This window comes from Notothenia rossii (assembly GCF_949606895.1).
Source record: "Notothenia rossii genome assembly, chromosome: 5".
Taxonomy (NCBI): Eukaryota; Metazoa; Chordata; class Actinopteri; order Perciformes; family Nototheniidae; genus Notothenia; species Notothenia rossii.
The window spans coordinates 74382373-74409580 of record NC_136903.1 but is presented as its reverse complement, the minus strand read 5'-3'; the positions used below and the strand labels follow the sequence as shown (position 1 = coordinate 74409580).

At 42.6% G+C, this 27208-nt stretch overlaps 2 protein-coding genes across 9 annotated transcripts in view; both read left to right on the top strand.

The window, feature by feature from the left end:
* The window catches only part of bsnb (bassoon (presynaptic cytomatrix protein) b), a 57648-nt gene extending 41314 nt beyond the window's left edge, over nt 1-16334 (top strand). The window contains exons 5-13 of one of the 2 annotated variants that reach the window (XM_079683406.1): nt 625-6984; nt 8341-10447; nt 10816-11804; nt 11936-12044; nt 12135-12278; nt 12487-12542; nt 12779-12883; nt 13354-13552; nt 14587-16334. In XM_079683406.1, coding sequence (XP_079539532.1) covers nt 625-6984; nt 8341-10447; nt 10816-11804; nt 11936-12044; nt 12135-12278; nt 12487-12527 — 9750 coding nt within the window. In that variant the 3' untranslated portion in view covers nt 12528-12542; nt 12779-12883; nt 13354-13552; nt 14587-16334. Of the gene's footprint in view, nt 1-624; nt 6985-8340; nt 10448-10815; nt 11805-11935; nt 12045-12134; nt 12279-12486; nt 12543-12772; nt 12884-13353; nt 13553-14586 lie in introns of both variants that reach the window. The other variant, XM_079683407.1, reaches the window with a different exon arrangement.
* Nucleotides 16335-24070: 7736 nt separating this feature from the next.
* Nucleotides 24071-27208, top strand: part of erc2 (ELKS/RAB6-interacting/CAST family member 2) — a 34337-nt gene continuing 31199 nt past the window's right edge. For 6 of the 7 annotated variants that reach the window (XM_079681268.1, XM_079681271.1, XM_079681270.1 and 3 more), the window contains exon 1: nt 24071-24218. The gene's annotated coding sequence lies outside the window, so the exon portion shown is untranslated. Of the gene's footprint in view, nt 24219-24340; nt 24497-27208 lie in introns of those variants that run through there. The other variant, XM_079681266.1, reaches the window with a different exon arrangement.

The following is a 27208-nucleotide window of genomic DNA, read 5'->3' as shown; positions in this document are numbered from 1 at the left end:
TCGAAGCATTCTACGCATGTTCGTTATTCTTCAATGGTTCGAAGAATGAAACAGAGAATGTGTCAAAGAAGTCAATCAAGCATGTCATTGAAAGACATTTGTCTGTAGATGTTTGTATGTTTAACTGTCTGTTGTACTCACTCTGTCTGCAGTGAATTTATCCATCTGTGTGTACATAGTTGAAGGGCAAACTCAACCCAAATCAGTTTAATATGATTAATAACTTATCAAATCTACAAAATAACATTATACTAAAAAACAAGTCTAAAAGTTTAGCATACAGTAGGGAAAAAGGTTGCTTGGTGGTAAACTGTATGAAAGTTCATATTACCTTGTCTTGTACAACCACAAAGCAAAGTTACATTTGGGTTGATTTTAGCCTAATGTTGTCCAATATTTGGTTGTTTGATATTTGTTTTTTCTTTGCAATGTATTTATTCTCTAATGTCAAAATAATAGGCTGTTTCAGTTGTATTTCGTCCAGTGCATTTATTTAACTTCTTATTATCTAAAAGTGTGTCATTAAAATGTCACTTCTTTTGAGTTTGATGAATAAGTGGGATACAAGGTTGGTAAATCATCTTTTTGTTCTGACCTTTCTTTTTGTCTTCTCTCGTTCTTTAGGATTACAACAAATCAAGTACACAGAGTCTAAGTGACACTGGCTACTCCTCAGATGGGATCTATAGCTCTCATGGGGAGATTACAGGACAGATCGTGGAAGAAGGAATCAAGCTCAGTGGTTCTTCCATCCCCTCAGAAATCAAAAAGCTAGAGAGCTCCATGAAGCCTCTACTGGAGTCAAAGTCAGCATCAAACAGGCCACACTCGCTGTCTGTAGGACACGGTCGGGACTACAATCCTGATGATGATGATGCAGCAAGGGATGAATCAGAGGATGAACTAAGTTGTAAGCTTCGTCATGATTATGTAGAAGACAGCAGCGAAAGTGGTCTCTCACCATTGCCAGTAAGACAGAAGAAGTCCCACAAAGAGTTAACAGATGAGGAGTTCATGAGGAGGCAAATTATGGAGATGAGTGCAGATGAAGAGGAGATGGAAGAACATGAGAACCAAAAGCCAAAAAGGGGACATAAAGCAAGTGGAGATTTAAGCAAAGAGAGACGACGACTCTCTCAACAATCTAATAGTTTTGAGGATGACACCAAGGCATCAGCGTCAAATGAAGAAGAAGATGTTGTAATGGCCGGAGGCCTGCGCCGTTTTAAGACCATTGAGCTAAATAACACCAACAGCTACAACCGAGACATGGAGCTCAGTACAGAGCATGACCTACGAGAACCAGAGCTAGAGATGGAGAGTCTGACAGGTTCACCTGAGGAGCGGTCTAAGGGAGAATATTCATCGACCCTACCTGCAACCACTCCCAGCTACACCTCTGGAACTTCCCCTACATCTGTGTCCTCCATGGAGGATGACAGTGACAGCAGTCCTAGTCGTAGGGCAAGATTAGAGGAGGCAAAGCAGCAGAGGAAGGCTCGACATCGGTCACATGGGCCACTGCTGCCAACCATCGAGGACTCATCTGAAGAGGATGAGCTCAGAGAAGAGGAAGAACTACTAAGAGAACAGGAGCAGATGAGAGATCTAGAGCAACAGAGAATCCGAAGTACTGCTCGAAAAACCAAGAGGGATAAAGAGGAACTACGGGCACAGAGACGCAGGGAAAGATCCAAAACTCCCCCTAGTAATCTCTCACCTATTGAGGACGCATCACCAACAGAAGAACTGAGGCAGGCTGCAGAGATGGAAGAACTTCACAGATCATCATGTTCTGAATACTCGCCATCTATGGACTCAGAGGCAGAGGGCTATGAAATGATTGGTGGAAAGCTTTACAAATCAGGAAATGAATATAACCTTCCAACCTTCACATCACTTTACTCGCCTACAGAGAAGACATCAGCAACCTCACCATCTGATAAAACATTAAAAAGTGCAGAGGAGGTCTATGAGGAGATGATGAAGAAAGCACAGCTAATGCAGAGGCAAGGAAATACAGTTAATCAGCAGAAAGGGCCTTCTCAGCCTGACAGTAAACATAATCTTGAAGCAGGAACTGTATTAACCCCCGGGTCAAGCCCAACACAGGTTACTGCACCCATGTCCTTTTCCACAACAGGGAGTGATCCAAGAATTCCAGGAATTCATGCAGCACAGCATCTCTCAAAAGAAACACAAAATAGGATGATGACACAGAGTGCCAAAATTGAAGGTGTTGTTGGTGTTGCCACAACTAAAGCCCAAGTCAATCAGACTGCCACAGCTCGACAGGCAGGTAGCACAGGGCCTGCTAGCAACAGAGCAGGCCCCCACAGGCCAACACAGGCATCACCTGACCCCGGAGCATCGTCCCTAACCTCCAAAGTCTTCTCCCTTTTCAAAGGTCCCAGCCCCCCCGTCTCCCCCAGTGCTTCTCCATCACAAAGCCCAACACATATGCCATCAGTAAGACCCACTAGTAGTAGTGGCAGGCAGTTGCCATCTTTGCCTGGAGGTCGTACATCGGCTGCAGCAACCCATGGAGCACAGGCACCTCAAAGGGCAAATTCCCCTCGTCTTGCACGACAACAGTCCTCTCAAGATTCACCAGTGATGGTGATAACCCTAGGCTCTAATACAACTAGTCCTTCCAAGCCAATCACTGTAAATTCTTCAACTTCCCCTTTGTCATCTCCAACACAAATTAGTTGTAAAACCTTGTATAGCTCCCATCCCCCTTCAACAAGTTCCCCAACATCACCACAAATACATCCATCAAAAAGGTCCCCTAAACATTCTTCACAGATGGCTCAAAATGTTGAAAAGGTTAATGTTGGTATGAGCACTGTAAATGCACACAGTCGTGGTTCTATGGAGAACATATATCTAGGCCAAATCTCAAATATTCAAGGCTCTTCAATAATTGAGTCTCAGGGTCAAACTCATCAAAATATTAACGTGGTGGATCTGAGAGCCCCAATGAGGCCAGCTCCAATTATAATGACAGACAAAGGGATGGACCTAACATCCATTGCCTCTGATACAAGGAGATACTCTATAGGAGGAGAGCAGCCATCTGGTCGACACACAGCAGTGCAACCTCTTATTATGAACCTGAATGCACAAGAGCAACCACACATATCTGTATCAACACCGACCACAGTTAGCGTCACAGTTGCAAGTTCTATGTTCATGTCCCGACCTAAGCATCAAATTGTGTATGGAGATCCTTTGCAAAACCGTATGGATTTGGGCCAGGGTGTTGGATCGGCTGTGTGTTTAACCCAGAGCAAGCCGCCAATTACTGACCCATCCATTCCCAAAATTGATGCATGCCTGGAAAACCTGGGTATACAACAGCAACAACTGCAGTTACAGCAGCAGAAGCTCCTGCAACAGCAACAGCTTCTTGAGCAGCAGCTCCAGCAGCACCACCAGCAATCTTCTTTTGCTCGTTACAATTTAGCTAATCAGGTCCAGCCACTGCTGATGAAACAAGACCTTGTAGTAAGCCAGACAAGCAGTGCCCAGCCTGCAGTGACTGCTAGTACCATTCCTAGAGTATCCCCGCTGGCTCCACAGTCATTGTCTGGGGTTCTTGCTTCTAATGCTCGCCATGAAGTCTATAGTGGAGATGCCTTGGAGCTTAAAAACAAACCAACAATAATGAACTTGTCCACAGGTAAGCCCCATGTTTTGATGGTGCAACTTGATGAAAGCAACACATCACAGGTGGGCACAGTGACTCAACTGGTGAAGAGAGAGGAACCTCCTCCCCCTCCTCAGGTTTTAGATCTCACTGGTCAGATTAAACCAGAAAACCAGGTGGCGTGTTGTGATGTTGTTTACAAATTGCCCTTTGCTGGTTCATGTTCAGGGTCATTCACTCAGAAGCCTACAAATGTATCCTCTGATAAAACCCCCACCAATGAAACCCCCCAAGCAAACCACTCTCCCTACCCACCGCAATACAATGTCAGCCAACAACAACGACAACAACCACAACAACCACAACAACAACCACAACAACAACAAAAACAAAAACCTCACGCTACACAAGCAGTGACAGAGGAACATAAGCCATATCAACCACCCAACCTTCAACCTTCAATGTCTGATACCAATCTGCCCTCCATGATTGAAGGTGGACACTATCAGAGTAATGTCCAGGGGGGTATGGCAGTAGATCTTAGCAGCATGAATCAAGGTTATGATGGTGGATACCTTGGAATTGGAGCACAGTATGGATCTTACACAGACTTGCGCCACCAAGGAGATGTTTCAGGCCCTTCATTACCCCTTCGCCGATATGGCTCCATGTCAAATATCAATTCCGACTATGCCTACAGTTCACGTGATCAATCAGGACCACCAGACTCAAATCTGGCCCAGTACAGTGCAACCACTGCCAGAGAAATCAGTCGCATGTGTGCAGCTCTTAACTCTGCCGACCAGTATGCAAGCCGGTATGGAAATAACCCTGAATTGTTGGCATATGGGGCTGGTGGGGGTGGACCTTTAGCTAGGCTAAATCTCCAGCAAAGCTTAGCTTCTATAAGAGCAAACCTTCTGTATGGCCAAGATGGAAGACCAACAGCAAATGGCCAAACATTAACAAATCTAATAAATGCTAGACAAGCAAGTATACGTGCTTTGTACCCTGCTGCTATGAGAGGAGGTGATGGCATGATATATTCCACCATTAACACTCCCATAGCCTCCACCCTGCCAATTACTACCCAGCCTTCTTCTGTCATGCGTCCTATGCCTAGAGGAGTTTGCAGACCATACCCAACCGGTGTGACTGCTGTACCATTGGCTAGCCTTACCAGGTTGCCTCAAGTGACTCCCAGAATGCCTCTGTCTACACAGGGAATGTATTCCTACCCTCTCCCAAATCAGTATCCTACTTCAGCTACACCATCAGGAAGTGTGCCTGATACAAACAGCTCACAGCAGGAAACTCCTGTGTACCTTGGAAAGCCTTTAACAACAGTCGCTGCACAAACAGCTGCAACCATTCCACCCACCCAAGCTGTGGCACACTTGGGAGCACAACATTTACCAGCATCTAGTATGCAGTCTATGGCAGATCAACAGACAGATCGGACTCGCTTTACCTCACAGAATGTTGCGTCCCTTTCTCAAGCTCAAGTCCAACTTCCATCTGTCCAGCCAGTGCAGGCTCAAATACAGATACACCACCTACCCACTCAAACCCACCTACCCACTCAAACTGAACCTCTATCTTTGACTCAAACTCAACCTCAAGGACAACCCATCAGTCAACCTCAACCACTGCCACAGGTTCAACCAGAGACATCACATGGCGCTGCCCTGGCACTGAGTTCTAAACTTTCTGCCCCCACGGATGCTCAGTCAAGTAAGGAAAATGAAAGATTGAGCCAACAACAAGAGCATGCGCTGCAGCTGGAGCGAGAGCGGGTTGAACTAGAGAAATTACGGCAGCTACGGCTTCACGAGGAGCTTGAAAGGGATCGCGTTGAGCTTCAGCGACACAGAGAAAAAGAACAACAAATTGTTCAGCGTGAGATTCAAGAACTGCAGACAATCAAACAGCAAGTACTACACCAACAGCAGGCAGAACGGGAAACACAATTGATCATGCAAAGAGAACAGTTGGCCCAGCAGAGAATGCAGCTAGAACAAATTCAATCTCTGCAACATCAGCTCCAGCAGCAGTTGGAGGAGCAGAAAAGACAAAAGACAGCAGCAGCAGAGGCAGCAGCTGTGGCAGCAGCAGAGGTAGCCGCCGCATCAGCGGTGGTGGCCGCAGCAGCATCAACTGCTAAGGGTGCTATACAAGGGGTAGTTGTTGGAGGAGGGGCCCCTCAAGGTTTCATTATTTGTGACCAGAGTGGTAGGGTTATTCAACAAGATGCACAGAGTGTTCAATTTTGGCAGGATGGACAAGTGGTCCAAGCTGTGGTGGCTGCTCGACCTATTCAAAGTTCTGCCTCTGAGATGTCTTTGAGAAGCAGTGACAAACAAGCTGATTCCAAGACAATGAAAAAGCAGAATTCCATGCCTCGGCTGAGAGATGGCTCAGAGGAGGACTCTGGGAAAAAGATTACAGACAGCTGTGTGCAAACAGATGATGAAGATGGAGAGGACCGATTCATGAACAGACGTAGGAGAACAAGGCGTATTGCAGACAGCAGTGTGCAGACTGACGAGGAGGACCAGGGAGAATGGGACCAGCAGCCAGTGAGGCGCAGGCGATCACGTGTATCCAAGCACTCAGAGTCTAGTGGTGAGGCTAAATCAGAACCATCATCTAAAGTGGCTTCTGCAAGTATAGCTAGTCAGACCACAAATGATTCATCATGCCAAACAGAGCCTGACCAATTAGGAAGGAATTCGCCTGCAATCCACATAACAATGGCAGAGACCTCAAAGGTTGACCTATTACATTACATTGCGGCCCCTGAAAGAACCCACAAAGGAGAGAGTCTGGCTTGCCAGACAGAACCAGAGTCTCAGTCACAGGGTGTGGTTGCCCCTCAGTTGAGTGTCCCTACAACTATTAGTCCATACTCCACAAGTCTGCACATAGTAGGTGCAAACACATCTGACCCTACGTCTCCTAGGCTCCAAGGAGTTGCTAAATTTGAGAGGAGGAAACCAGACCCACTGGAAATTGGGTATCAACAAAATGATTCTCCATCTCGCCAGCCCCCTAAATCTCCCCAGGTGCTATACTCTCCTGTATCTCCTTTGTCTCCTCATCGCATGCTGGAGACAACATTTGCCTCCCAGGAGAAACTAAACAAGGCCCATGTTACACCACAGCAGAAGGCCTTTACTGCTGAATCCCCCCAGCGTCACCAAAGCCTACCAAGACCCATAAAGAGTGTTCAGCGCTCCATGTCGGATCCAAAGCCTCTCAGCCCAACATCAGAGGACCCTGCCAAGAACAGGTTCTCCCCATATCATCAGCAAGCTGTTTCCAACAGTCAGGTACGAAAACATAACTTTTTCTTTGAATATAATTAATTGTATTCCTTATCTACATTCCTAAAGGCTTACTAAATGAGTTAACGGTAGTGCTTGCTAAAAATGAGATGTGTGTGGACATACGTAGATGATCACACAGGATCTGGCATCAAGAAGGTGACAGAATGTTCTCATGAGAGCAGCTGGCCGTGGCAGAAAAGCTCTTCCTATCTTCCCTTTTTGCTGTGTCTCCACCCTTATTTTTCCTCATTCTACTATTTTAGTCTATTTTCTCTCTCTTCCTCTCTTTCTGTTTTCTCTCTTTCTCTCAGTCTTATTCCTCTCGCTCTCTTTCTGCCTCTCTCTCACACACACACTCTCTTTCCATCATGCCTTCTATATCTGGCAAACCCTTAAGAGTTGCCAGGGGGACATACATTGTGGAGGAATCCTGGTGCTGCTTTGCTGTCTTCCTGATTGTTAGCAGCTGGTCAAAGTAAATTGACATTGCTCTGCACTTAGACCAAAACTAGTCAGAGAAGCCAACATAGAAATCAGATTTCAGGCATTTTACACAGTTTCACTGTGTCTAATCTTTAGTGTTATTTTTCACAAACGGTACTCTCGTGGATAAATCACCATGGATCTACCCAACACAACTATTTTGTAAGTATTAGACTTGCACAGATGTGTATTCAATTGTAGTTTATGTGTTTGACTGTTCTTACACGCGGGCACTTAAATATTTGGAGCAATGTGAAAAAGACCAGATACTGTTGTTATTTATTTGATCAAAAGAGGATTTTTTGCAAATCACATTACAATTAAATCCATCGAATCAAATGCAATGGCTTCATTATACCTTATTGTTTCATGCCATTATGTTGACATTGCTTTTATTTGTTTTTTTGTTTCATTTTGATTAAGAATCATTCTTATATTCACGAATTCTACATAAATATATTATTTATGTAGAATTCATCAGAAGTAACATGCTTAAATTATCCCCAAAATTATTATATAATGTAATCATAATAATAGTAATAATGATTTCTTGACGACATTGACCTCTTCCAAAAAACATTTAACTTAAAAATGTTAATTAGGAATTATATTACAATGTCACTTTGGCTTTATTTGTAACAACATTTTAATCAATTTGTTATCATCAAGTTATGTGAGTTGAATTACTGGAGGAGCTAAGATTGATGAATTAATCGAGTGATCTGACAAAATATAAGGCTGGATAGCTCTTCTTAAGGAATAGGAAATGTGCAGACCCTTTCTGAGTACCCAGTGTACAGTAATTAGTCTAATTTACATAAACACATTCTGTTTATAGCTCAGTGTTTGCTGATGTGTCTCTGCTTCTCCAAGCAGATGGCCTCCCTGCAGCAGCAGCAGAACTCTCTGATGAGGAAAATAAAGAGGACTCTCCCCAGCCCCCCTCCAGAGGAGTCTCCGCTCCCCATTGTTACTCCAGCACAAATGTACAGCTCCCCTGGCATGCCCCAGAGGGTCCTACCGAGACCTGCCCAGGGAGTCACCAAGGCTGGCCTGCTGAGTGAACTGAAAGCTGTGGAACAAGAGTCATCAAAGCTTCGTAAGCAGCAGGCTGAACTGGAGGAAGAAGAGAAAGAGATTGACGCCAAGCTACGTTACTTGGAACTAGGGATCCACCAGCGTAAGGAGACCATGGTGAAGGACAGGGAGAGGAGGGAGCTGGCTTACTTGAGGTGTATGGGTGATGCACGGGACTACATGTCGGACAGTGAGCTCAATAACCTCAGGATGGTAGCTGCAACAGGAACCTTTGATGGTAATGGTATGTTGACAAGGCCCAGCACTGCACCATTGAGCCAGTTTACCAATGACCTCAATCCAACCTCCCAGTATCCCTCAACCTCATCTTATCCATACCCTCAAAGTCAACCATCAATACAGCAGCCAAGCTCTGCTTACCAACAGATAGGTTTCCAGCCTCCTCAGTACCCTTCATCCTCTGCACCTCAGCCAGGAACGTTCCAGCCCCATCCCCCACCAGGCCCAGGCTACCAGAACCAGGGAACCTACTCCAATCGCATGTATGCTCAGACCTCCTACCAGGCAGACCTTGGCATGCAGCAGCATGGTCACCAGGGCTTCCACCCTCCTGGTCAGCCTATGCCCAGCCAGAGCCTTCCTTACCCCAGCCAGAGCCTTCCTTACCCCAGCCATAGTTCCTACCAACCCATACTCTCCTACCAGCCTCAGGCAGATATCCTTACAGTCCATCAAAGACCTCGGCAAACCTCTTTGGCTGATCTTGAGCAAAAACTTCCGACCAACTATGAAGTCATCAGCAACCCATCAGTGTCAGTGGCCACATCAGCTCCAGATACTAACTATGGCTCAGTCTACAGCAATGCATATGGACAGTACCGCCCCCCGGAGCCTGGGCTGACGCACTCTGTGGACAGCCCCACCTCTGCTTATGCTTCAGATGGAGTCTACACCTCTAACCTGGAGCAAAACATTCCCAGGAACTATGTTATGATCGATGACATAAGTGAGTTGACAAAAGACGGCACTGGCCAACCTACTGATGCTCTAGGCCATAATGCCGGTGTGCGGTATCGCAGTGAGAATGGCCCTGCACGTGGGAGTGCCTATGGTAGACCAGAGGATGAGCCTGTGGACGCTTATGGTAGGCCTACAGGAACAGCAGGGTACCAGAGTACAGTGGACAGTCGCACAAGCACCACAGTAAGTGGCGGTTCTTCCAATTACTATGATGATTATAAACACCCATCACGGAGCAGCTCCAGTAGCCACAAAGTCACACCCAAGAATCTCGCCCCTGCAGTTGTCTCTTCTAAACGTAGTAAGCACAGGAAGCAGGGAATGGAGCAGAAGATTTCAAAATTCTCCCCTATTGAGGAAGCAAGGGATGTGGAATCAGACCTTGCCTCTTACACAATGACAACGTCAACAGGAGGCAGCTGTACGGTTGTGTCCAGATCCAAGAAGCCTCAGGACGATGTCCCCTACGGGATGAAGAAGAATGCATACGACCAGCAGAAATATTACGGCACCAGTCGTGAGGGTCTTGAGGAGGAGGACCGCATGTACAGCTCTGGTAGGTCCAGGTCTACTGGATATGGCATGGATAAGATTTCCTCCAGAGATGCCACTGGCCACAGAAGTAAATCCTACGAGAGGGATGCCATGGAGCGGTCTCAGCGAACCAGCCGAACCGGAAGGCCTCCCATGCGCAGCCAGAATTCAGAAGAGGAGAGTCCACTTAGTCCTGTTGGACAGCCTGTGGGCATTGGAAGAGGCACTGACGTCCCTGAAGCCCATGATGTGAGGAACCAGTATGGCTCCAGCCATTCCCTTCCAGATGTGCAGGACCATCATAAGAAGGACCTGCCTAGGAGTCATGTCTATAAACCAGATGACCCTTACCTCGTGGATGACATGCACTGTGCTGTTTCTGACAGTGAAGGTAACTGGTGCTGATTTTTTGGGCTGTCCACCTTTAACGTTTGCTGAAAAGGAACTGCATGCCAAGTGTGGATTTATAAGAAGAGTGACTTTGTTTGTCTTGTAATTTTTTTACGGAATGTTCCCTTTGATGAATTAAGCCAAAAATGCCTGTTTTATGTTTCTGTTTTGCACACATCATTTTTGTGAAGTTTGACGTGTTTTTTAAAATTTTTGTATTTCTTCTCTTTGAAAACTGTGCATGGCTCTGGGATATTGAGCATGTTTTCCCAGTTATATTTGCATGGCTTCATCTGCATGAAATCCCTCTCAAAACCCCTCTCAATTGTGAAACAATTGACTGATGACTGTTTGTTTTGGTTTTAAAAGCCTATCATTTGGGCCAAGAGGAGACTGATTGGTTTGAGAAGCCACGGGAGGCCCGTTCTGATCGCTCAAGACATCATGGAGGTGGAAGTCACTCATCCACTGGCAGGCGTGGTAAACACACCTATCATGATTATGATGAACCTCCAGAGGAATACTGTCCCCAGGATGAGTACAACCAACAACGCCACCCCTCTTCCACAACACCACGGGATCACCGCCAACACAGCGGCAGTTCCGGCAGACACAGTTCTTCTCGCCACTCCTCAGAGGATCCCCGGTCGTCCCGTTCTTCAAGGGCCCACCCCAAAGACCCATCCATCCGCCCCGATGGCAGAGGCTCTTCGTCTGCACAAAGAAGGAGTGGTCCAGATTCCCGTTCTGCCCAGGGAAGCCCACGAAACTCAGGCGACTTTTCACGTGACCCAGCCTCCAGTCATCACCATGGCACTGGGGGAAGGAGTCAGAAACCCCCAGGAGACCGCACATCCTCCAGAAGGCAGGAGCCTTCTGCAGCAGGGCCTAAAACACAGCAGCAGCAGCAGCCGCAGCAGCAGCCGCAGCAGCAGCCGCAGCCGCAGCCACAGCAGCCGCAGCAGCAGCCGCAGCAGCAGCCGCAGCAGCAGCCGCAGCAGCAGCAGCAGCAGCAGCCCTCTCAGGGCCATGCTGGGCAGCAGCGACCAGGTGGTCAAGGCCAGTCTGGGAGACATCCAGGCTCCGAACCTCTCGAAGGAAACCAGCAGGCCCAGCCGCAGCATCAGCAGAGTGCTCAACAACAGCAGCAGCAGCAGCAGCAGCAGCAGCAGCAGCAGCAGCAGCAGCAGCAGCAACAACAACCCCTGCAGCACAGCCAGACCCCTCAGAGCAGCCAGCCTTCAACAGTAACCACAGGTGCTGGACCGGCACAGCAGCAGCCCAAACCCGGCCTAGCCCCACCGCAGGGACGACAGCCAGGAATAGGGTCTGCAGCAGGGCAGCCGACCACCACAGCGGTGAGTTGACCGTAGCATTGTTTGCTTTGTAAGCATTGAAAAACTTTTTTAAGAATGTAGGGATATGCTATAATATCAAATTAAACTTTGCCCATACAGTAACTCCATATTTGTCTCGATTCTGTTCACAGGCAAAGATTGATGCCACACCTGCAGCAGCAGCTACAGGAATTAAACCTACAACAGGAGGCCCACCACCTCAGCCTACCAAAATTGCTACACCTCCTCTTACAGGCATTGGTTAGTCTAAGATTCACCATGACTATAAACCTAACAAGGACCAAAGGCATATTACGACTTATCTGATGCTTTATTCCTTGTTGTTTTTAGGCTCCAAAGTCCCTGTTGGAATTGGAAGCAAACCCGTAGTCATAGGCAACGCTGCAGCAGGACCGGCTCCTGCTGAAGGGGACAACGTTCTTACTAAAATCCTGCAAGGAGGGGCAGCAGAGCAGGCTGGAAAACTGGGAGATGGTACAGTCATCAATACATAAATATTTAAGAAACTGAAGTACATGTATTTCTTTGGGTCCAGCTTATGTTAATGTTAATGTTTTTGCAGTTGTTTTAAATAAGTTCATTAACAGAGTAAAAGTTAGAATATTATAATTCCTTGATTGATATATCACTGTTTGGGTCAGACTCTCTTCTGACATGTGCCTCCTCTTTGTCATTGTTGTAGCTTTGTCTGGCTTTGGGAAAAAGTTCACTTCATTGTGGTGAACTTAGGAGAGGAGGGTAAGTGAACTGAACTTTCTTTTGTTACATGCATCAGCATCTCAAACTCTAAGTTTTTTAAACCTTCAATCTAGCAGCATGGATTGATTTCAAGATAGTTAGCAGCCTTCCTATTATCAACAGACATTTTTTAAATGCTTCCTTGCAATACATTTGGATGTTTGGGAAATTGTTGTGTATGTGTTTATTGATTCACTTGTTTATTTTGAATGAACTGTGTTTTTTTCAAGTTGCAGAGTTACGATGAGATGGATTGGTGACTTTGTACTTGAAAACCTATGAAACTGCATTACACACATTTCACCATACAGAGGCAACAGAGAAAGAGACATCCAGCATCAGTGAGTAACTCATTAACTGTTTATCCTTGTGAAATTGTACCTTTTCTTTTTAACTATGTTTTTATGATAAATATAGTGTCACATGCTTCCCTAAACAAGTGTCATTGTACAAAACTAGTTAAAAATGCAATGGTGTGTTTATTCACTTTTATGACACTTTTATTATGTAAAACAAAAGCAGTAATGTGGGAACTTGGGAAACTGTTGATCACTGCTGATATTTTGCGTTTTACCCCACTAGTTTTTGAGTCATTTATTACAGAGTGACTCCAAACTGCGAAAAAACACAGATTACTGTAACACTTTGATTTATTGATTAAGTGTTTAATCAGCTGGATCTTTACATAGATTAGCATAGTGTGTAATTGCATAATGAGAAGACTCAAACAAAGTGATGACTGATTAAATTCTGTAAGTGTATATTCTGACTTATCCGCTGTACCTTTCCCTTACCCCAAATTACTGAACAGAGCTGGAATCAAAAGATGCCTTGTCAGCATTGAATTCCCCAGACATGGGCACACGATTGAAGTGAATTAAATAAGGGTGATCGCTTTGTCAGCACGGTGTTTCAAGACATGAGCAGAGGGCTGAAGAGGGCTGAAGAGGGCTGAAGAGGGCTGAAAGAACGATGATTGAGGAGACGTCTGATGCCTCATTGGACCAATGGTAACTAAAAGCTGTTCACATTCATCTGTGTGTGTTCGTGTGTGTGTGCTCATGTATCTGTGTTTGCCTTGCTGAATTATGGGTTGATTGAATTTGGTTCTGTTATTGTTTTTTTCTTTTCTTTGTTTCAGCGTTTTCTATTATTGGTTCACCCTGTGTCAGGTCAGGTTACTAAAGTAACAGTCCAATTGAACTTTCTGGTACAGAGGTCCGAGGCCAAAGCCAAGAAAAAGAGAGGTCGGCACTAGTATGGTTTACCTTCTGACTCCACACACACCTAATAATCTGGGCCAAGCACACTAGGCTGTAATTAGCCTGAGAAGGCTAACTGTGGCTTTGCTTTAATGTCACACACGCAAAGACTCACAGGAACAAGAATACATGCAGACACACAGAATGACACACACTGACTCATGGTAAGCATCACTCATTAGATGGTAGAATAAGCTTACGGACTAATTCTGCTCAATGAAGCAGAACTACAGCAGCAAAATAAAACAGTTTTCCATGCACTTTATTTAGTGCCTGTCCGAGCACGCAATGTGACTGGCACTACTGGATGAGGGTTTTGCTCATTCTTGTGAAAGTCTATCAATCAGCTGCTATGTCGACACTCAGTAGCTGTATCAATTCATCTGTTTTTGGCCAGTCTCAGGATTTAGTAGGGTAGTGTAGAGATAAACCCGATTCAGTGCTTCTTTGAGCAGGAGGCCAGCCTGCTCAGCCCTGTGGATTACTGCCAATACCAGCCAGGCTGTGATTGGCTGGAATGTCACAGGAAGTAATTGAGAGTAGGCCTGCAGACCTGTAACCTAAACATTACAGAAGGTTGTGGTCTATGAAAGTTGTGTTACACCGTGTAGTGAGCAAGTCCAAAACATGCAGATTTTTTTATATATATATTTATATTTCATTTATATTGGTTGAGTCTACTTTGCAGCATGATTGTGTGTGTCCATCAGATCTGAAGAATGTTGTATTTTGAAATTAATTAATGTTTGCTAATCTTTGCATATTCACTGTTTTTATTTCAGGACGACGAGAACAGTCAATAATGAGGATATGGAGAAGACAGGGGGAAGGGGGACTCGTGGTCTGCTTCCCCCTCTCTTCTCTTAGAGAAAGTCTCCTGGGATTTCTGTGACAGTGAAAGGCCCGTTAACTGAGGCACCTGGATATCATGGGAGAGATTCAGCATATTTGGTCGTGCATGGCTCTAAAAAAAACGTTCAATAAAGGAAGCCCCACAGCGCCCTCCACAGGGATGTTGATGGAACACCACTCATGTCTGAGGAGTACACATCTGGCAAGGATATATGATTTTTTTTATTGACTTCTTCACAGCCTCTTCATGCAAAACAAAGTGAAAAAAACTAAGACACATTTTCATAGGTTTTCCTCGTATCAAAGATACCGATCTTAACCCACAACAATGACACCACATACCTGGAGTAGACGAGGTGTATCACGGCAATGACAACCAACTTAATGACTCCACTACAATTCTTGAACGCTTGGTTTCTCGGATCTCTGCAGTACATTCCAGTATAGGGAATTTGACCCTTTCTTTGAATGTGTTTTTATTTCTCCTCCTCTTGTTTTGATGTCTACAGAATACATTGTGTAAATGTGGACATGAGAATGAACGCACAAAGATTTGAAAAAAGAAAAAAAGAAGTCCATATAAATACGTTTTCAACACCTGAGAGATGCCACTAGTCATCAGCTGTAGGTTTTTAGGGAAGGAAGAACTACCAGTGTGCCCACAAGTGTGAGATTCACACAGATGAGAGGACCAAACGAGAGAGTGGCCACGGCTTTTAATTAGCCATCGCAAAGCCATCTTTATAGTCAGCACCAGAGCCAACTATAATTATCCGGGGCTGACTATGAAAAGGATAAAGCCCCAGATGGGACTTTATCTTTTTTATTGATTTGTCTCATCTTTTAGTTTCTCTTCATTTTTGCCTGATATTCACTGAATGGAAGAGCCTTATTCAGTACATGTTTTTACTTGTATACCTCATATGTTTTAAAATGTCCATGTCATCATGCATTTCTTTTTACACAACTGTATACTATTGTATGTACATAAAACAAATAAGAGTTCTAATTATGTAATTTTTTTGTGTATTTATGGAATCACTCTCCTGTGAGTTTTTTGTTCTGTGTTTTTCTTTGGTAAAACTTTATATTTTTCACTTTTTGTTGGTTTTAAGCTGTTTTCTTGCATCAAATAATTTGCTTGTTAATTTTAAAAGCAATAGCATGCAGAAAATGGTATATAGCACAATTGTGTAAATGTTGTTTGAATTAGTGATGGGAAATATCAAACACTTCTGTCGATAAATAGCCGTAATACAATTTGTCAAAGGGTTTACAACCACAGTACTATGTCCACAGGTGCATGTTATGTGCAGACGCATAAGAGCATGCAGGCAGGTACGAACACACTCACACAGACACTCTCTCTATCTCTTGCAAACAAATATGCACAGACACTTTGCACATCACACACTTTGCACCATAGTTACACTCAAGAGCCAAGGTTAATTGTGTTCTCCACCAAATAGACCTGCTAATATCCTGCTTAATAATGAGGTTACCAATTCACCAACAAGGTGATCTCACTAACTAGCTGGGCCCACTGCCTCTATTTCTGCAAACAAACACACATATATATACACACACACACACACACACACACACACACACACACACACACACACACACACACACACACACACACACACACACACACACACACACACACACACACACACACACACACACACACACACACACACACACACACACACACACACGCATACAGATAATAGAGAGGATGAAAGCAATTATCAATTCAAATGTTCTATGCAATGACTCATTTTGAACCTGGAAGTGATTCTGCCTAAAGCAGTTTATTATCATCACTCTATTCACAAGAAAACAACAAAAGTATGAACTAAAATAGTAAAAAAAAAAGAAAGAAAAAATGGTCATGAAAATGTTTTTACTTAGCAACTTGTCTGTATGAATTTTAATATTGAACTAGAATTGTTTTTATTTTCGTGGCATGTTTTGACCCCTCATTCCCCACACAGGGGACTTGTTGCCAAAGGGTAAACTGTGTAGACTGTCGGTTTTGAATGTCCACCATCATGTTGCTTTGAAGCATGGGTTTGCTTGGCTTTGTCTGGCTGTTTGTAAGCCCTCATTCAGTTTTTGTGCGTTTTGGCTGACATGGGCTCCTCAGTGTTTGGCTTGCAGTGACTGTCTGTGCTGCTATAAACCTGTGATACAGATGGCCAGCACTTCTCATTAATAATTGTCAATGTACATATTGGGTGTCAGTATAATCTGTGGGGTGAATGGAATGCTTCTAATGGATATTTCATTGTTGATTAAATCACTCAGCAGCCAAGCCATTGGAAAGGTGCATGATTGGATCTTATATTATTGGAAGTGTACCTGAATTAAAAAAAGGTAAGGCATGATTACACCAAGGTTTGCCTAACGAACCTTGACTTTCACAGGCCAACGTAGAGAATATTGATGAGTAAAATGTTCAGCCAGTCACTCACCAATCAGGGCATGTCATTTTGAAAGCACAAGCCTGACTGGAAGCATTAGTTGCTCAATGAAACGCAGAAATATGGAGGTTACATAACAGTGCCTCCAACTGAACAGTGTAAGACCTAAATCAAAGCAAGAGGTGGAAATGCTATCTGGCCGATATTAGGTGCACGAGACAAAACAGCCTTTAGTGCAGCCGTCTGATTGACTGACACACATTCTTACTGTAAATACAAAATCATTCTTCTGTACAGCTTTTGAGTTCTGAGTACGGCTGTCATGTGCATCCCCATGCCGTATTTGCTGCCAACTTTTGTGTATAAAAAGAATATTTATTACCACAATAATGAGGATGATGATGAAACTAATGATAATAATGATTATTATTGCATAAGCATAGTATATGTGGCTGACTTGTATTGACTGTTTACAACAGTGGAATAAAACGTGTGTTCAGAAACATATTCAGTCTGTGTATAGTTTCTATACATATTGTGTTTGTAGAACAAGAAAAAGGACCCTCCTCAGCATTTGCAGAGCAGAATGCCTTTGAAAGGCATCAGGAGGTCTTCGATTAAATGGATATGATCTGCAAGGTGATGAGGGTAAAGGGATGCAGTGAAAAAAAAATGAAACAAAAAATCTGGAAAATGTCATTCACTGTTGTAAGTGCAATGGGCAAAATGTCAGTCGTGTATCCATTGTGAAACCTTGTGTTCTATTCAGTGTATTCCTGTAAACAGATAGAGTAAATTTTGGTGCATCATGTCAAGTAATGTGATTAATGAAAATATTGACCCTGCAATTTCCAAACAAAGAGAAGAATAAAAAGAAAAGGAATATAGTGTGGTTATTGTCTTCAGTCTTTGTGTGTGTGTGTGTGTGTGTGTGTGTGTGTGTGTGTGTGTGTGTGTGTGTGTGTGTGTGCGTGCGTGCGTGCGTGCGTGCGTGCGTGCGTGTGTGTGTGTGTGTGTGCGCGCGTGTGTGCGCGCATGTCACCTTTTTCCTTGCAGTGCTGATAGCGACACTGGGTAAGTTGTACATAGCTCTGCTGCAGACTGAAGAGAGCTCAAGAGTAAACATTTGAATTCAACAAGACTGTTCAGATAAGACCAGGATGTATTCGCTGAAGCAGTGATGACTTATAGTGGGTGGGAGGGGAGCAGGAGCAGCGAGAGGGGAAGTTGCCAATGCAAAGAAATTGAGGTGTTAGTGTGTCAGATGTGTGACTCACTCTGCATGTTTGTATCAGGAAGAGAGAGATAATTGGAATATTCATCCATCCATCCATCTTCCGTGTCTTCAGTCATGTTTGAATATAGCCTATGGTAAATGCAAACAGTGCAAAATTATGTATTCTTTTAAAAAACAATATCGAAATGTATACCTAGAAAACAGAGGTATCCTTGAATTTTCACCCTTGACAAAACCTACATTATCCACAATGCAACTCGATCATAGACCCTTCAGTTGGGGACATTTTGTGTTTTCTTTTGTGTTGTGCTATAGCGGCTTATGTAGTATTGAGCAGTTAGCCACAAACGGACATGGTAAGCTACAGATTCCCAAATGTATTTTATTTTCAGACTTGTTTTATTTTCAGACCTGTAATCCTAAGAACCAACCAATGTTGACTCAAGTGACATATTTTGATGTCATTTATCAGATGTCAAGCATCTTCCTCTAGAGTCACAAAAGGCTCTGTACAACTTTGTTTCTTTTTTAATATGGCAGTTGTACTCTCAAAGACCAGTTAACACAACCCATTCTGCAGCCTTCATATCCGCAGAGCAAAGCATAACAGTAATGGTTACATCTGCAGATCTTTGCTGCCCTCATCTGGTTAGATACATAAGTGGAAGCAGGATAAACCAACTATTTTTATACATTTACCTCTAAAAGATATGTTCTATTTAAAAAAATTGAAATGTTCCTACTTTGAAAAAGCAAGTTGTGTTAACTGTCAAATGTAATATATTACTGTACGAAGTACTAATGGTATTCAAGAGTGGAAACAAGGAAAGACTAGAAATGGTACCTTTTGCAGCTGAAGTCATGTTGGTAGGCAGACTCTTGAATTCATTATGAACCAAGTTAAAGTCTTGAGTTGGGGTTGTTGTCTGGAAAGGGTTTGGAAATATTATCAAAGCATTTAGGCTGTCATTTGGCTTCAGAAATCAATAATATACTGTATGTATGAACATCTATCTCAAAATAGCGAAGCGTAAAAATTCCTAATAAAACCAATATAAATGTTAATGTAAATGCTATATCCTTGATGTTAATCCTGCATTTAAAAGGTCAATCATATGGTCATCATTTTTTCAAAAACTACGCTAAGATGTGAAAAGATTGACCTGAACTTTCACCTAATTATGCGGCTAAAACAAGGTCAAGGGTTTCTTTAATGAAGTCAGTCTCTGTACTATGACTACTATGAATTTAAATTATGAAAGCTTGACAGATCTCCAAGCCTTAAAATATGAGCAGAATCTCGGGAAGAAATATCCGATGGTATTTCAAAGATTTAGACTCTTCTTTTCTTACTTGTGAAGTTGAACTACGAGAAACAAAATGGAAAGTGCCAGTTTCAAGAGAGCTATTGACCCTGCTGTACCATACAATAACCAATCGCACAAAAGCAATTTGAAAAGAAAGCGATGAGGACTTCATTCATACAAGATATATTTTGTGTTGAAGATGATCGCAACATAGGTCAACGAAGGTTAAAACACCACTAAAGCTTCTGTATTAACTGACTCATAAATGAAAGTGTTGTGAAGCCTTAAGTGCTCAATCTTTGATCTAACAAGGATTTATTGCTGGGCCTGACAGCCAACTCTACAGCACAGGTGTCTAACTTGTTTCCCCCTTCAGGTCTATTGAAGCGTATTTCACATCATGATATATAAATGTGCTGATTAACCCTCCTCAAAGACTGTTGGAGGTCACTCTTTGTTACTTAATAGACATTTCTCTGTTTCAGTTTTTTTCTTTTGAAACAACAGTCTTTTAACTGAGCCAACTATGTCCCATCTCTCATTAAGAGCAAGGGAATGTTTTTATACAACAGGTTGATTAATGGTTTTTCATAACTGTCCTCAATTATACATCTCTTGACCTAGACATCCTCTTCTCAATAGCATGAATTAAACTATAATTGCGAGGCTTGCATTCATCCATTTCCTGAAAGCCATGACGAGAGCTTCAGCATCTGAAGATTAACAGGTCATTTCCATCAGGGATGACATCTGAGGAACATTGTGACTCAGCCTCAAGTGATAAGAAGTGTGACACAGAGAGGTAGAGGAACGGAGAATGACTCATTTTGCAAATTCATTAATTATTTGTCATTGCTACTACAGCCAAAGTGCACTTGCACATCCCCAGTTGAGCCAATCTCTTCGAATTAAGCTGAATCACGGAGGAATCACGGCTCAGGTTTTCCTCGCCCACCTGCCACTCACAGTCTTAATTTGCGTGATTGCCACTATACAGACTGTATAATCAATACGCAACACTCTAATAAGGAAACAATCCTTTTCCAGGCATGTGTGCATTTTTATAAGGTTTTTCCTTGTGGAGCATTGCTGTCTCACTTAAATAAAGGTTGAATAATCTTGAATACATCAATTTAGAAATAAATATAACTTTGGATAATTGCATGGCATAAACCACCTCAAGTGCTTCTGTTATACATTAGTATTAAACCCTTTAAAATGGTGTATAAGAAGATGCCGCTCACAGTTTTAAGTACCCGTGTCTTATCCTTGTACAATTAAATAATTTGGGCAAAAAACAGTACGCATGCTCAAAGCCTATGCCAATGAAAGTTGATGGCACAAATGTAATGTCACGTGGTATTAATTACCTGTTTCCCAACTGCGATTTGATTGGCTGTTTGCCAAATACTGCAGTAGTTAGCAGAAGTGAATTACTTTTACAGATGTTAATACGATTTTGAGACCATAATAACAACATCAAAAGTTTGGTCACTATGAAAAAACATGAGTTTAAACACCTTGGTGCCGATCAGCCGTGGGACATTGTTACAAACCAGCTCTGATGAATGGTTGCATGAATAGTCAGATTTTACATTGAGTGGTTTTACAGGAAAAAACCTCCTAGCTTGCCATGGACTCTGTTGTGCTTCCCATAATTGGTATGCGGCGGAGATAATAACTTTTGGTCATAGACTTTCAGGATCTCAAGCATCTTGTTGAGAGGATCACCAAACCTCAAAGCACCAGAACAACGCGATGAAATAGGGCTTCTCGTAGGAGCAGACACCCAAACTGCGCATTTAATGTAACCTGGACTGGAGAAATTCAACAGCAGATTGATATCAGGTATGTGCTCAGTCAGGTTATCACCTTTTTTAAACTGCGGGAAATGTTAAATTATTTATTAAAAGTAAAGTTCTCTTTAACTTTTGCAGCTGTGGAGAGAAACTGTTATAGGCTAGTTGTTGTCCCGCCTCTTGTTATTGTATCCTTCACAATAAGACATTAATGTATTTTCTTTTAATTTGTGAACATCATTATTTGTCATGCAGTCATATAAGCATTTGTTGTCTAGTGTATTTTAAAATAATCCAAGCAGGCTGATAACCAAGTGATGCAGGGCTTTAAAAAATAAATGTTTCCATCAACAATGTTTTTAACATTTCCTTTAATGGCTTCTGGGCTGCTTTGGCCTACAAGGATAGCACCAAGAGCTTCACCATGGGCCTGAGTCTTCAGAGGATCTCTGTGCTGTGGAAGATGTCCTGCTTCGTTCCTGTGTCTAAGGCGCTGTGACTAAGATGCTGTGTCCCATGGCTAAAAGGACTTTGTTGTACACTTTTAACTTTACTAATATTTATATAAATATACAATTTGAGAGGGATAAGAAGCCAAGACTTGCCATGAACCCTGCAAGGGACAAGCAAACCTAACCAGCTGCCACTCACATTCTGCCTGTAACTGAAATCTAAATACCACATAGAAGAAAGAGGTATTCAATCAACGGAGCCCAAACGGCATGTTCATATAACAATGTGCAGGAGAGAAAAAAAAACCACAACTGAGAGACTGTCTGTGTGTTCAGGACACAGAAATGCTGATGCTTCTCCTTTGGGCCCTGTCAAGCTCACTCAGCATCAGTGTTTACAATGCAAAATGGGAGAAAGTCTCGATAATTCCAGGACGCCTGAAGGCAGGCAAAAGCGGATGGAAGAAAGGATCCAGGGGCATTGTTTCAGCTTTGAAAACCCTCCAGGGCTGTTTGTTTGAACACTTCTGAAGGACGTGCTCATCTCATTGTTAAGTCACAGTGTTTGATGTCATTAGTTCAGATTGATTCCTACTGCGACAGAAAATCCTCCATCAGACTTGCTCACTGTGGTTACTGTCTCATAATGTTGACAGTCTGAATACAGGAAAAGAGCTGGTTTATTGTTTTATAAAAGACATCACCATACGTCACTGCTTTTTGCTTGAGTCACTCCGGTCACTCCCCATGTACTTAAAACAATACCTTTCGCAGTTCTGCTTTACTTGCATTTCGAACTAGATGAAAGAGTTTGACATTTTACAGAAATAGACTTACTTCTTGCTGGAAGTTAAATGAGAAGATTAAAATACAATTTTGAAGCCGACTGCAAACATGAAACTACCAGCTTTTTGTGGATGTGAATTAAAGCAATACATTTCTCATTCTGTGCTTTACTAACAGAGAAAGCAGAGTTCTGCTTGTTAAGCCGTGCCAGCCATACCTACATATACCAGGAAGCATTGCATGCCAGCATCTGACACCCTGGGGGTCTCACCAGCTGTATCCTCTTCACAGCAAATCCAGCAGCAGCCTCTGTCATTCCTTGGGCCGTAAACTGTGGCTAGAATGAATATCGACTCAGTCAAAACACTGTTTAATGTACCCTTTTCTGGAACATTATTTGCACCTATTTTTTCTTTTACACTGTTAAGATATAGCTAGTTAAATTACTGTCACATCAAAGGACAATGCTGGATGCGGGGGGAAAGACAACAGATTTTGCACCTGCAAACTTAGCGTTCTGAACAACATAGCACATAATGAGGAATGTATTGCTTTTATTTACCATTGACAGTTGGACCTTTCCTTTAACAATTTTGACTGCTATTTAGGTGGATAGCGCTCCCTTTATACAGATTTAGACTGACTTGTTATAGTCTCTATGCTAAGCTATGCTTAAGTCTGGCTATAGTTTCATATTTAACTGACATGAGAGTGGGATCGATTCACCCGTCTAACTGTCTGCAAGAAGGCAAGTCTCCCCAAGTGGTACAAGCTTTTATTATCCACCCCTGCTTACTTGATCCACTTTGCAAGTGGTGTTGGGGTAATTCTGTTTCTTCTTCTACTCAGCCAATAAGAATTAAGTGGATCAGATGTGCAATAGTATGGAGGAAGAAATGACAGGATGAAAATATTGAGGATTTTTCACCCCAGAGTTGAGCCTGCCAGGCGTGCAAATCCCTCTTCCACACTAAGATTGGCACACTATAGTCCCCTCCCAACCGTATACCTACAGCAATAAGTCAGAATGTCTTGATATGGGTGATGCACAGCTGGTAAGAAGGGCTGCCTAAGAGTCCAAATAAAGGGCAAAACATAACCCATCGAAAATCCTTCTGCCGGCTCTACCCATGATTTGACGACTGATCCAAAGCCACTTATCTCATTTTGAATAAGGCCCTCCTACCCATACTGTAACTACATCACAGTGTTTCCGGGCACCTGTAAATGAATGAAAGATAACAACAGCCATTGAAGAGACAACATTTATGAAACTCAAATAACAAACTGAAACATATTTGATTATTGTGTGGTGACTTTGTCAATAATTACCATTCAACACCGAGATGATGAGAAATTGAGAGCAGGCCGCTCCCGCATCTCCTCCGCCCATCCCCTGCTGCCAGCTGCCTCTGTGATGCTGCTCCTGTGTGTAGAGGAGGAGAGAGCCGCTGCCCAATGACAGCGCAGGATGCTCAGAAGCTGCTCCGGTGAATGGAGGCGTCAAGATGCCATCTCAAGCGGTGAAGGAGAGGAATTAACATCGAGCAAGGTACATTTGCCTCTTTTATTTTACACACAGTCTGTCCGCGTTTCTTTTTCGAAGTGTTGGCACGTGTGTCCTTTCGTTTTTCGGGCGTATTGTGAGCGTTCTGGCTTTAGAAGCAGAGGCTACGTGCATTTAAAGCCATTCCGGTGGTCGTCGATGTGCATAGACACAGCCAGTCAGTGCTGACTTGATACCTGGAATTTGTACTTTAAAGCCGTGTGGAAACGATAGTGCAGCGACGTATTTCAAAATAAAGGTTTCAGTGGGCTTCCCTACCTCGGGTAAGAATAATATTTCATTGGTTTATCAGGTGCTCGACGCACACCACGTCGGAGCCATCGAAAATGTAGGCCCAATGAGCTGTCAATTGGTCTGTCGTGCCTCCTATGCTGCATCAAATGTTAGTCAGCCTACATCACCAGTAAGCAAACATAAGAGTAAATATTTGAATTGCAAACGGAAGCCTTAGTGTGTAGCCTAATTAAGATAAACATCTGCCGAGGTCGTGTCATACGAGAGGCTTTTTTTGCATTCGCAAGCCATTTCAAAGCAGGACTATTGTTGAATATTGAATTGTGGCGGACTGGTGATCCGGCTATTTCAAGAAGACCCACACTTGTATTTTATCATCCAATCATTTAAGTCTGTGGGTAGCACGGGGTTGGTATTGCTGTGTAGTAAGTAATACGTGATGAGGAGGCTGCATGTGTTGCACTTGCTCAAGTAGCAGTGCACCGCACTGAACAGCCTGGCATTTCTTTTCAGATGAAATGCCTTTATTATCAACCCATTGGAAAGGCTATTTTTAGAAAAATCCCTTTTGTCCGCCCTAGACATGCGTTCTGACCTCAAAAGCATGTTCTCACAGTCAAAGATCACTGCTTCTAATTAGTAGTCTTATTCAGATTGGAAAGAGTTGGAACAAAATGCCTGCATGCTGGCTTTCAAAATGTCATGATCGCCTTATAGAAAAAGACTCTCCCTAACCCCACAGATACACCCAGCATCGCCTTTGGTGAAATCTTTGTGTCAGAACATCTGAATCCTCCCATCTGTTAATGCACCACTGCTCTCTGAATTGCCAGTGATCATTTCATCAGTGGCCTGTAGTAATACTGGCATTTGCTGACAGGACTTTGGGTGTTATTAACTGTATTTACTCACTAATACCTCAGTAGTGATCACAAATGACAGTTACATCATGGCCAAGAGCCACATAAAGCTGCATGGTAAATATCTAACAATGAAAGTTAACCTTTTTATTTGTCAGTATCCTTTCTTAGTTGTAGGCTACTTATGGGTTCAAATTGGCCTTCTCAGCTGGCATCTCTCAAATTTTCCAGTTTTATCACTTTTTCTTCAATGATCTAATGATTGCACTTTGGTCAATTAGCTTTGCTCAACAAAATAAATGAGCCTTACTGCTCTGTGGTGTGAAAATGTGTGTAGAACGTGATTTTGTCTGCTATGGATTTATACACAACATATTATGTTAAATTAGATGTCCAATATGTACATAATCGTTTTATTTGTTGATGTTGAATATATCTGTTTCGAAACACTCAAAATCGAAGATCCCTGGTACCATACTGCTAGAGACAAAAACACATAATTATGATGGGTCACCTTGGGCAATTTTTAGTTTTTCTGGCATTGCATGGATTAGAATATTAATTGATTACTGAAAAACATTTTGCAGCTCATCCCTGTACACTTTTACTTTTGGCTCAAACCATATCAGTATTCCCATTTGACAGACTATGCATCTAAAGCCCTTAAGGCACAATATGCAGCTGGGTAAATAGAACATTTAAAACATTTTATATACAATACAGACATTACAGTGAAGATGGTTTACTTTTGTTGAGACAGCCAGGTTCAGTGTTTTTATTTTGTTAAAGTGGAAGTCTGTAGTGTTAGCATTTATTTTAACAGAGTTTTCCTGTCATCATGATTTTTCTGAAGTAGCCTAGATATGTTTTGGCATCTGTTAAAATGCGTTAAAATGTAATAAATAGCTGAGGGTGAAAATGAAAATTAACACAGATGAAGCTTGAATTAAAGAGTGGAGGTTGTGGTTGGATGGCACACAGCCCAGATCACTGGCCCACCCGTGCTACACAGTTGGCATAATCTTTTTTTTACTTTTCCCCACATCACATAACTTGATTTTGATGTGGTTCACAATAACAAACGCAGCGACATAACTGAATCATAGCTGAAGTTTAATAACACTTACTAGAATGTGTCAGCTGACAAACAAGCTTTGTATCTATACCGTTTTCAGGGTAAGATAAGGCAACTTAAAGGGGTACCAATAAGCTACTGCCTGAATCACAGGAAGGAACAACAGTTGCAACATGGAAAAGGCTAGAAACAAATAGTATCACAGAAAATATTTATTAAAGAGGAACAGTAATTAAAGTAGACTGATGTTAGACCAGTTTCGTCCTGAGAAAATAGGACCATTTTATTATGCGGCTCAACAGACAACATGCTGGTCAATTATCCTTTTATTATAAGATATTTTTAATTATTCTGCCAATTGCTGGATCTTTTTATTGTTCCAAATACATTTACCTACCAGACTTTACAGACCTGCAATAATACAGAAAATATGAAGTTCTAGTTATAATAGAACCCATCAGTCTAATTTAACAACAGTTTACGCAAGTTTAACATTTGTAAAGGACGTTTTATTTAAAAACTGAATAATGCAGATAAGAGCTATGTGTTTTTTTTTATTTTATTGAATTTGCCAGTGTATCTCAGTAACTAAACAGAACAAATAAGTTAGTGTACATTGTTCTTACTGTATACTATAAAAGCAAAATGTTAACACATGCTCCGTCCAATCCAAATTCAGATAATTTGTTCCGCCATTTTATATTGGGACGTTCCTGTCCACTCAGACACCTTAATATAACTAGCAGTGATGACAGTGTCCTGGCCGACCTCCTTTGCCAGCCTGCAGTGATTACCTCCTAGCTACG